The sequence below is a fragment of the Cynara cardunculus genome, unplaced genomic scaffold (genome assembly GCF_001531365.2).
Source record: "Cynara cardunculus var. scolymus isolate 2C unplaced genomic scaffold, CcrdV1 Un_Scaffold_6222, whole genome shotgun sequence".
Lineage (NCBI taxonomy): Eukaryota > Viridiplantae > Streptophyta > Magnoliopsida > Asterales > Asteraceae > Cynara > Cynara cardunculus.
In genome coordinates this window covers 13611-25828 of record NW_020202833.1, presented here as the reverse complement: position 1 = coordinate 25828, position 12218 = coordinate 13611, and the positions used below count along the sequence as shown (strand labels likewise).

At 39.5% G+C, this 12218-nt stretch overlaps 1 protein-coding gene across 1 annotated transcript in view; it reads right to left on the bottom strand.

The window, feature by feature from the left end:
• Positions 1-1091: 1091 nt before the first annotated feature.
• LOC112504624 (E3 ubiquitin-protein ligase UPL1-like) overlaps positions 1092-12218 on the bottom strand; it is a 17319-nt gene continuing 6192 nt past the window's right edge. Inside the window, 12 exon segments of the mRNA XM_025108573.1 lie at positions 1092-1514; positions 2567-2673; positions 2914-3053; positions 3399-3624; positions 3821-4033; positions 4123-5239; positions 6102-6376; positions 6475-6746; positions 6830-7034; positions 7112-7411; positions 7511-8568; positions 8765-12218. Of these exon segments, the coding sequence (XP_024964341.1) occupies positions 1412-1514; positions 2567-2673; positions 2914-3053; positions 3399-3624; positions 3821-4033; positions 4123-5239; positions 6102-6376; positions 6475-6746; positions 6830-7034; positions 7112-7411; positions 7511-8568; positions 8765-12218 (7470 nt within the window). The 3' untranslated portion in view covers positions 1092-1411.

The window sequence follows — 12218 nt, the reverse complement described above, 5'->3', positions numbered from 1 at the left end:
AGTTCTGTTGCAAACCAAACAGGCAGATTCCAATTTATTAGACAGATTACATTATATTCTTGTCAACCAAACATGATAACATTTCATTCAAATTCCTTCAAGATCCCAATTCTTTTGACAGATTCTATTTCTTTATAAATCATTGTGCGAACCAAATACCCTCTCATGTTTCATTTTAATGTAGGAATCGGTTTTTTCAATGGATATAGGGGTAGAAATCACATGATCCGTAAGTATCACATTTAATCGTGTGGGTAGAACTTTGACGGTGTGATTTATAGTTTATATTTTCTATGGTCTTTATTTACTTATTTAAAAAATTAAACATGTTAAAACAAAATAAAAAGAACTTATAAGAAACAGAAATTATTTTTTCTTTATAAGGAGTCGTTTATTAAACTTTTACCGGGTAAGTGCTTACCGGGTGTCACTTGTCTCATTAGTAAAAATGGCAAGGACCGATAATCTTACCTAATAAGAGGCACAAAACAAACCAAGAATTTTACCCGATAAGTGAGAGAAAACTTTTACCCGGTAAACGCTTGCCGGATAGTAAATGCTTACCACAATCCATTTTGATGGCTGTATAAGTGGGGGCGATCTATATATATTTGGTGTAAACCTATTTTGTTGAAAAATTACAGTTTTTGCCCTCGTTTCTCAAATTACAGTTTTCGTCATTATGGTTTATATTTCTTTTCAGTTTTCATATGGCAAAATGCCCATGACTTCAATAGTACCACGGCCGAAAACCAAACCAAACCAAACCAAATTGTAAAACCATGACTTGAAGAAACCAATTTTCAACAATTTTATAACTATAAATTTACATATTTCATAACAATTTTGATTTATATCTCTTATAAAATTATTTTTATAGATTTATTTACAAAAACAATACAAGGTAAATTCTTACAACAGTAACCTGGAATTTAGACAAGTCTCAAGATTATGATGGCCTYACAAAAATTTACGTTTAGAATGATTTATAATTTGCTGTTGTTCAGTCTTTTAAAGTTACAACTCCACTGTTTCTGTTTTGGTCCACTTAAAGTCTAGAGACGGAAATCCACAGGGACAAAAAACATAAATTAGTCTAATAATCATAAACAAGCAAACTTGTTGAATCATATAATTGATTCAGATGCTAAATGACTCTAATATAATGCAACTAAGTAAAACAGCCAATAAACTGTTCCAATGTACAATTGCAGGGCAAGTTTGCAAACCCAACTTCTAACAGAAAATTGGCAACAAATAAAAACTGCCAACTAAATAAATAACGATTAGAAAGAAAAAAACTTCAATTTTTTGACAAGCTCAAACTGTACACTAGTATATCAACGCATGTATCTCTTGTTTGATTTTGATAAAAATCTTATCTACATCCATCACCTTCTCCTCTCACTTTTTAACCAAAACCAAACCCTTCATTAGCTTCATGAATTGCAAGCAATAGCCTCTCCTCCAGATGTTCTTTTGAAGGATATTCTGGTAAATCCAATTGATTGAAACTGCATAAAATTTAAATAAATAAATAAACCATTGTTACTCTTGTCATACATTTAATTTATTGGACTCTAAAACTATATACTCTCTCCACCTAAAAATAAATGCAGGAAATTTCAGTCCATAAATACGCAGACGGGACTGGACAGGTGAGATTGAGGAAGGCAAGTGAGAGAACTATGAATGTGTTGGGGTTTTAGGGGTTTGTTTTGTTGGTTTTCTATTCCTGTACGGATTAACTTGTCTATGTGGATTAATATGTCTCTGTAGATTGGGAAGGTTTTTCTTTGAGAGGTTTTTTCATAGATGGAAGGAGTGTGTTTTTTAATTAGAAGGGGATGGTTTGGGGAAAAAAACTTGGCTTTCTGCATAAAGCTCCCCCTAGAAGCTTACTGAATAAGCCACTTTCTATATTATTAAGCCACTACCAAACAGTCACATATAGCTGACAGAATAAGCTATGAACCATTAAGGAAAAAAAAAAGTGCATTTTAGTCCCACTCAAGTCAAGTCCCATCTCAGTCTAATGTTGCACCAAGCGTGAGAGGACAAGTTATTGTACTATCCTGTCCTGCGTATCATACCCACACTAAAAGTACACCTTTTTCCCATTATAAGCATAAACCAGAAAGAGAATGGGTTTTGGGGATAAGATCATCTGCTTAAAAAGATTTTCATGGTGTACCATAAAACCATTTGATCTGCTGAGTAAAATTTGATATATTCAACAAAGGCAGGGGCTGTTAGGTTAGTTTTCAATTAAATCCTCTATGAATAAAGCTGTCTATGTGGGATTCCTATGTCTGTATAGATTGGGAAGACTTGTTTGGGAGGGTTTTTCATAGATGGAAGGAGCATTTTTTTTTTAACTGGAAGGAGCAGGTTTAGAAAGAACTACTTGGCTTTCTACATAAAGCTCCCCCAGAAGCTTACTGAATAAGCCACTTTCTATGTCATTAAGCCACTATAAAACAGTCATATATAGCTGACCGAATAAGCTCCGAGTCTCATTAAGCTGCTACATACAGGCGCTAAAGTAGTCAAACAGAAACGTTACCAGGTGTGAGCGGAAGGCAAATGGTCGGGTCTTCCATATGCTTTGTGGATCTGAAATTTTTGAGATCCCGAGATGCCTTGTAATGCACTGAATCCTTCCAAAGGCACCTGCAAGAAAAAGAAGAGGCTTAATTAGCAACATAATTTTAACGAGCTGAATTTTTTTAACTTGTTCTTGCCAAAATATATTTCCATCTTTGTCACACACTTTTTGATGGTAGAGGTCAAGTCTGCGTACATCTACCTTCCCAGACCCCACCTCCGGATGGGATACATTGGGCTCGTTTTATTTTGTTTTATTCTTGCCAAATATGCATTTAAAGAAAGAGTCCAAATAAAACAAGATACCTTTGAGGTACCGGTCACAAATTGCAGCAAACGAGCCTTGTCTTCTTTGCTGAAGCCTTGAGCAACCTCCCAAAACCACTGGATAACCGGAGAAGCAGCACTGTAACCAGAATACTCCGTATTCGACTTCATGTCATCCACTGAGAACATAAACATGTATATTTAAGAAACGAATATATATTGGAAAAGCAWAGAATTATACTCCATCATCTAAAATATAAATGCCCACAATGAAAAAGGCACACTTTTAGAAATATGTAATTATTACACTTCAATTAACCAAATGACAATTTTACCCTTAATAACAAAGGGAGTAATGAATTTCTCAATCTACATCATTAAGGGTAGAATTRGAAAGTAAACACTAACTTTTGGGAGTGAACACTTCTTTTRGGACAAGCTAAAATAGAAATATGAACAATTACTTTGGGACTGRGGGAGTAACAGTTGCAATATAACAATGATGAAACATAAAGGGAACTTACAGTCGATATCTGGAAGCCCACTTATTAACAGTTCTAATTCCTTATCATGAAAAATAGATATCAAATCCCGAGGAATCAATTCGTTAAACCCTTCCAGAAAAGCATTTATTTGAGGACGTATTGCCGTAGTTAATCGATGCTCAGCRATTAAATCGACGTATTTATGTTTGTTTTCCTCTGTCACTCGAATATTTCTTCCACCAGGGATCAGTTCATAGTCGGTCACCTATATTATGAAAATCACAGTTATSATKAWWAWRAYSAYMWTWWTYMYMYMAKWAKWWTAYWWYAKWARAWWWTWYYWCYKYTSTTYYWYMMMAYAWYAKCWKCTYYTCWTCAKCMKCRWYAMTAMWWRWTRKWWSWWSWAKRWYRYYRMTRWYATYMTKCWGMAGAAKWWYWWMMAMMMMAAAWKRAATTAGCACCAAAACTTATTCAAAAATATCACAAAAAGTTCACCAAAAGTTGCTCAAATATGACAATAAACACACCTCGAGCATCCACTTCAAGTTCTTGAAGTAACCTGGATCGATAGCTTCTATATCATGGTATGTCACTTTCACCCCAAGAATGTGCTTGTAGAACGATCTTGTGAAATGAACATCAAGCAACTGAGCATCRAATAGTGCTTTCCCGACCTACAACAAAGTGGAATCGTAAGCTACAGAAAGTAAGAAAAAGAACGAATATAGTTCCGACCCCAAAGATGAAAAGCAAATGCACTCACAACTCTTCCAACAAATTTGAAATATGAGAGATGTTCTGTCTGATAAACAGAATTTGGATTTGGCTGAAACGTAGATTCGTTGCCAACAGTTGTAAACAGCAGAGCTCCCTTATCAAAAATAACCCTTGATAAAAGCTGATACCATTCTCGGGTAAGACCACCTGCATCAATWCCTTCTTCCCCTTGAAAGTGAACGGTCAATCTACCTTTCAAATCTTGTGTGGATCTCATCCGCAATTGATTATACGAATCTTCAAGTATGTATGCTCGTCTTACAGAGATTCTCAAAGGACTATGATGGTGATCATGTTGATGCTTGATTTTAGATCTAAAATGGGATCGCTTGTTGTCAAAATCAATAAAACGAGGGACCTTCAGCATAAGGGAGAAAGATTTCTCAAGCAATCCAGGATTTTGCCTAATAAAAGCGTTGAGAAGTTTCCTATGCTTCTCCGAGAACTTCACAAATACTACATGCTTTTCATCAACCTTCGCCGATGGCCCAGAAGTTTTCTGTTGGCCATCAGAAGTGGTGGCCTCATCAATATTAGGCACTGCAGCCACACCAAAATCTTGCGCTCCACCCGGATGCCCAGGATGCAATTTCTCACACATAACAAAGAAAGATTCTATATATGGCAAGATGTTCTGAGTGCCGGCTGGAAGTGGAGGCATTGCACCAGAAGGTCTTGATGTTGAAATCATCGATGAATCAGTTATTATATCAGGTGAAGTATCTGAGTAGCTCTCGATTTTGCTGATGCACGTGCTTAATTCCGTCCACAATGGCTCCAAAGCGGCATTTATGTCACCAACTAGAGAAAGGGTGGCAGCTTGATCCTTTTTGGGAAGTGTGTGGTCTTTTTCTTGATAAAGTGAAGCAACAAGTGAGCTTAATGCTTGTATGACCCTCAAGATTGCTGCTCCATCTGAAGCAGTTGTGGTAATAAGTGCTTTCTCAATTTCACCGAATCGACATAATTCATCCATGGCCACTGTTGTAAGGTTCTTCATAGCACCAGCTAGCTCTGTTATGAATAAATGACAGTGACGTGGTGCAATCGTCACCAACTTTTTCAGTACTTCCGCCACAAGAGCATATGCATTATCCGATAAACTACAAAAACAAAATCAATATCAACACAACAGAACAGAACAGATTCATGTACATATCCACATCAAAACTTTTCAAAAACAATGCACTTGGCAACAAGCACCCATAATAACAATGACCACTATCACTTGCATGGTGATATTTATACGGGTTTGAACTTTCAGATAATATGAACGGCATGGATGATTCTATGTCTCAGGCATGAGGTCGTTAATAAGATGCTAACACAAGTAATTTAAAATGGAATAAATTATGTTTTTAGTTCCTGTGGTTTGTTAAAAATTGCGATTTCGTCCCTATGGTTTAGAAATTCCGGTTTTTGTCCCTGTGGTTTATGATTCATAGCTATTTTCATCCTTATGATTTACAATTTATTGCTGTTCCGGTTCCTGTGGTTTACAATTCTTTACTGTTTTGGACCCTTGTACTTTAAAGGTATGATAATAGCAATAAATTGCAAACCACAGGGATGAAAATTGAAATTATTAACAAACCACAGGGATGAAAATTGTGAATGCCATGCAGTTGTAGAAACCAGATTTTCAGTCATTGTAGACAGACATGAAAATGATCTCATAGCAACAAGTAAACACATATGGACCAAATGAGCACCCATCTTTCAGAGTCATCTCATAGAGAATGGTTAGCTTAACAGTCAACAATGCACAACTATATTGCAGATTATAAGAAGCCAAAGAAAAGGGTATAGATAGAGAGAGAGAGAGAGAGAGAGAGAGTGTGTGTGTGTGTGTGTATGTGCATGTATGTGTATGTGCATGTGTGTGTATGTGCATATGTGTGTATGTATGTATATGTATCTATTTGACACAGAATCAGCAAACCGAACCGAAAAGACTGCCCTTACCATTCACGTGCAAGCAGTGAGCAGAGAAGACGTAGTTCTGCTTGTGGCAAGTTTAGCAGAATAGCATGAGAGTCGTATTCYGTATTAGCAACAGAAGATGAGGGCTTAGAAGTATAATCAGCTTTGGACGATTTGGTATTCGAGCCAGACCCACCAGCATTAATATCTACTGTAGACGTCTGACCAGGTGATTCTTCAGTAACAGATACCCCCTGCTCAACCAAAGCTTGCTTACTCTCAGCATTATCAATAATGACATCTAACAAGTTCAACAGCTGAAACACAGATCAAACAGTAATCAGACAATTGCAATGTCTCTGCATATTGAACTTACAAAATTGCGAAAAAAGAGGGTATTAGTCCAACGACTAACCTGCTCGAGATGGGCAATACTTCTCAAATAAAGTGGTTGATTCAAGAGGCTCAACAGCATTGATATGGCTAAGGTTTCTTCTTGCTGCTTTTCTGTTTCATTTTCTTCAACAACCATGATAGCTTTTCCACGAGACTGATCAAGACTCTCAGACTCTTGGCCAGCTGTTGGAGGGAATCTGAACTGAAGCAAAAGTTTTGCAACAAACGAATGATTCCTGGCCAAATATGTCAAAGTTTCTAGAACACGCCGTGACACCAGTGGAGGRACACCTATAATAAAGATCATAACTTTAGCTTAAAAATGTTTTGCTTCCTACAAGCAAGTAACCAGCAATCATTRATAAGATCCTTACCATCAAAGCATTGAGGACGAGAATACATCACATGACTTTGGCAGGCATAAAGCCTATATGATGGCTCAGAAGCATGCAAATTATTTCCAGGCTTTCTTATATCAAGCATTAATAGATCCATYAATATTTTCACTACAGCCGATCGGGTTTCAACGTGAGCACACAAATTCAARAGCAGTCTCTGGAGCTGAGGTTTATATAGTGGCTGTGTAAAAACAAAAATAAAGATTGATGAGAAAATGTGAGCATGTATGGAAGAAAACCAGTATACCAAATTTTCACCTGAACTACACGAAGCAACCTAATCATTGCTWTAAGATCTTCTCTGYCAACTAAAGGAGYMCCGTCAGTTTCAACAGGCTTGCTTCCACTTGACCTACGAGTAATGATTCCGCCAGTTCTATCCATGCTAGATCCAACTCCTTCACCTCTTCTAGATGACTCACCTCTCCTACTTCTAGGGAACATACCAAAAAGTGTCCGATTGTAACGACGAGCAAACCTCTCCCGCAACATGTTTGCCTCCGCAACAAGAGCAGGCGTGAGATTAGCAAGAACGGCATCAGAGGACGTTAGAAGGACCTGAGGATTGACAAMACTCAAAAGAAATGAATATTAAGAAAAACGATGGAACCAGGATGAAATCACAAGCAACTAGTATTATWTGAAGAAAAGACATACCTCTTCCCTTAATTCTGACGGGAATGTAGCAATTATCGAAACAGTATCCATCTCCACAGGTTGACCTTCCAATTCTTGTGACCGGTGAACCCCCTGTGCCTGCTGCTGTGCTAAAACTTCTGCTCGAATGTCCGGGGGAAGTGCTGCAAGGAATTCAGGGTCTATATCTCCGTCATTTTGTGGTTCGGTATTCGAAGGCTGTGCCACTGGACCCTGTCGGCCTGAAAGAACCTCAGCACGTAACTCCTCAGGAAGTGCATCCAAAAATGCAGGGTCAATTGGCGCAGAACCACCAGCACCATCACGCTGTGCATCCTGAGCCRAATCACTCTGSTCTGTTTCTTGACTAGGATTTTCTGAAACCTCTGTTACACTATGAAGGGCTGCATCTCTCACGCTTATTGATGTCGTGTTCCCAACTGATACATTTGTTCTCCTTGTTCGCAAATCAGAGGAACCTTGTCTCTCTCCCCCATCATCATGGCCATCAGCACTTCCAATTTCAACATCCAGACTTCTAAGGCTTTCTCCTAATGTGGCTCCACTTCCACTACTTTCTTGGCTCACAGCTTCAACATCCCGCACAACAGCATCATTGCTATCAAACTGCATATCCACAGATTGAGGTTGTCCAACCGGTACATCAGTGCCCCCTTGAGTTTCATCTACCGTTGGTGCGTTTCCAGAATCACGAGAGCCACTCAATGAAGCAGGAGGAACTTGATCCCCATTATCATTGTTCTCAGCAGCAGTGTCAGGTACCATCCCAGCTGATCCTTGGGATTGACCAGACTCATTTTTAGTTTGAGCCTCCACCATTTTGTCTTGATCAGAGCCCTTCTCTGGAGTCGGATGCCTCAGATGAGAAACCAACAGATCTTCAAGGCCTAAGGGGATGCTAGATGCATTAGATCCACCACTTTGCTGGTCATTGGTCCACATGCTAAGACGATGCCCATGCTGTCCGTGGCGACCATTCCTCAAAGACCGGAAGATTGAATCCAGTCGTGATGAGGATGACTCCAAATTTCTTTCAAGGTGCCCATCACGTGCATTTTCTGGAAGGAGAAGCGAAACAGAAAAATTAGTAAACACAGATTAGGGGAACAAAGAAGCTGAGTATGACCAGCACAAAGTAGCAGAGAATGAAGCAAAAACATTTGATATTACCCAAACAAAAGAAATGGATTCTTAACAAGGTAAAGATGTATAAAGACACTTATATTGCTAAGACCATCCACAAGAAAAAGTTACCTGCTTGTCGGGAAGAAACTACACGCGACGAAGAAGGCTCCATTAGAAGTGGATGCTGAGATGGAACAGAGCYATCACCTGACCTCCCCAAAAGATTATATATAGAAGTTGTACGACCTTGGCGTCTGGAACCAAAAACTTCAACAGGCATCACATGGAGAGAATCGTTGGAAAAACTATGGTCTCTACCAAATACCTCAATATGATCCAATACATTTATGCCATTCATTCCCTCACCCAATCTTAGTATAACTCCACCGTCATCGTCTTCATCATCCTCATCTTCTTCCTCAATCATGTCCTCATCAAACTCATCTTCAATTTCATGATCATCTTGATCAGTGTCAGGATGGGGCAAGTGATGCACTTCATCTTCTTCCAGATCATTTTGTCCTTCGTCCTCTCCATCCTCATCTTCATCAACTTCGTCTCCTTCATCCCCSGACATATCCTCATCATCTTCGTCAAGGCTCTCACGAATATCAGGTTGAATTTCGAATCTTATTCCCACAGAACTAAGACCATTTTCAAGACCCCTTGTATCCTCAGAAGTTTCATGCATGTAATCATCTTCACTTGGAGGAGCAAAACCTCCATCAATATCCTGATCATGTTCCATGTCATCTGTAACAGGCTCAGATCCACCATAGGTTTGGACAGTGCTAAAAGGCTCGACAACTTCAGTTGGTGCAGAACTTGCATTAGGTAGAGATGCAGTTTCTGTAGAGTGAGATAGATCGCCAGCATTACTTGTTCCCCCCCGTTGACTATGCTCAGRAGGTTTTGTTGGATTCTCAGCTCTTGCGGTAGTAGCCTCAGCAGCATGAAYATGTTCTTTAGTGACGAGCTCCAAAACCTTCACAAGCCCTGGTACAATCTTTAGCGACTCRGCATGATCCAGGTCCAACATGTGTAAAGTTCGTGTAAGCGATCTCACCAAACCGACGTCTATAAAAGTAACAGAAGCTTCTCCTGAAATTGRAGAACCTGTAGGCGAGCGAGCAGCCAGTACATCACCAAGTAGATCAACAAATGCTTGGATATCATTTCCAGGAGGCCGATGAACTTTACAATTGTCAACAAAGTCAATATAAGCATTATTGATCTCTATAAAAATTCTCCTCCTTGCCTCCGTAGAACGCACACAAGAAGCCACCAAAAACTGGCTCGCTCGACCGGCTAGTTTGTGCCTCCAGTCYCCATCTGTCTTCTTTTCCCTTTTAGAACTTCTCAAGTGAGGAAGAAACTTGCAAAGAATGTGATGAAATATTCCACCAGCACCGATACTAGTAGGACCCTTCAGGGGAGGGACATGACTGCTGCTAAGTTCCGCATCTTTCCGTAGCAGAACATGAACAAATGGACCATACATCAAAAGAATCTCCTTTAAGAGCTTCAAAATAAATACAACCTTGGCCAAAGATGCAGAAGATTCCTGGCCACTGTCTTCTTTCTCTTCAGATGYTGAGGCAATAGCCTTCCCCTTACCCTTACTTGAAGCAACATCAATTTCCATATCTATCACTGAAGAGCCCTCTCCTGCCACTGTTTTGTCTTCTGAAGGAGGTACAAAAGTAATAACAGACTCCAAAAGCAGCTCAACAACAGTAACAAAACTTTGAGAAGGCTTACGATGAACTTTTACATTCTTGGTATTTGTCTCGGGAAGTTTGGCATTCCCGCTACCTRGAGCTAGTGAGTTGATATCACCCAAACTCATCTTACCATCAGTTGTAGTCTGTGGTTTATCTTTTTCATCTCCTYTCTCTTTTTCCTTTTCTTTTTCTTTAGACTTATCCTTMTCACGATCTTTTAGCAAGACAACATATGGCCTTTCACCAACCATTTCAATTTGGCACACAGACCGCACAGCTCTCAWAAAAATCACAGGATCCCTTGAAATKACARAAGTCAAATTCAACAGAAAGTTACGGGGTGTRAGCCTTCCRTTAGACTGTCGATTGGCAGCTGTCACAACACTATGCCGTATTTCACTTTCCATCGCCTGTTGGAGAGTCTGGGGATCTTCAAGGATATGGCGAATGATAGTAGCAGCAACATTATCAAAGCCAACAAATAGGCTACTTGTAGGCAGAGATAGTAGCAAAGGCAATCCCCCAGCATCTAGAAAACTAACAGCGACWGAGTGAGTTCTTGTCAGTGTAGAGCATAGCTGCAGAACAGCATGGATTGTTTCAGCAGGAAGCTGYTTCGTCAAATAGCCACAAGATATCTCAACAAATCTCTTTTGCGCTTCAATATCAATATGCTTCGAGAATAATCCCAAACTTGGTTGTGACTTACTTTGCTTGTCCTCGTCTATCACTAAAGCATTCTGGTTACCAACATCATCTTTCTTTAACAACTCTGAAATATCAGCATTCAACTTTTGATCAACTTGGGCAAGCTGATCAATAGCAAGAAAAGCTGCCGTCACCCATTTAGGAACAAGCAATGTCTCATTCTCATGTGTACAAGAGTTCCAGTCCGACAAAAGATCTGCTGCAACTTTAACCAGACCACTCTTAGAAGCAACTTCTCTTGCATCCTTATCCTCATTAAGAATCAAAGCAAGSACATGAAAGAGGGAGGATAGCATGTTATTCTTTCCACCATCAGCATTGGAACTATAAAGCTTTACCTGCTCAAGGATAAATGATACAACATTGGACCTGTATTGACCATCATCTTGAGAGCATATCATAGCAAGAAGATCYCGAACTGGAAAGGCTAGAGAATCTTTCATTTCTAGAAGCTTTTTGCAGGTAGACAACAAGTCACTGACAGGGGGTAGCTGCACAGTTTCCTCTTCAATCTGTTGACTACTTTCACTTGTAACAATATCCTTTCCATCGGTTCTAGAATTACCAAGGGACATAGCAAGTGCACGRGCAAGTTCATCGTCTTCTTGAACTTCCTCTGGATGTGAGAACAGCCACTCCATTGCCAACTCCACACTGTTTGATCCCACCTGTCTYAGAGCCTCCTCTGCTCGAGATCTAGAAAACCCCATTTCTACAATTGTGGATATAGTTGTTTCATTTGGAGGAGGACCAGAAGGACGTGATCCAGCATTGCTTACACTTTTCACTTCAACCCCAGAAAAAACATGACGGATGATAGATATCACGGTACCAATRAACTCGTCACCGCAATCAGTAAATTGTGGGTGTGTCCATACAGGGAGCAYAGCTTTCAAAATCATAGATTGCAGGACCTTCACAAAAACCTCAGCATCACGTGGAAATGCAACATCTCCGGTTACAAGGGGTTGTGTAAGAAAATGTTTGGTGAATGGAGACAATATAAAAGATGATGTCACTAGGTGATCCATAAGTTTACCATAACTGGCCAAAGGACCATCTATCCAMGAACGAACTGTTTCTTCTGAGTCATGCTTTGGAGCTCCTTCATCAATCTCCATTGGAGATGCCGGAGTCCTGTTGACTGTGAA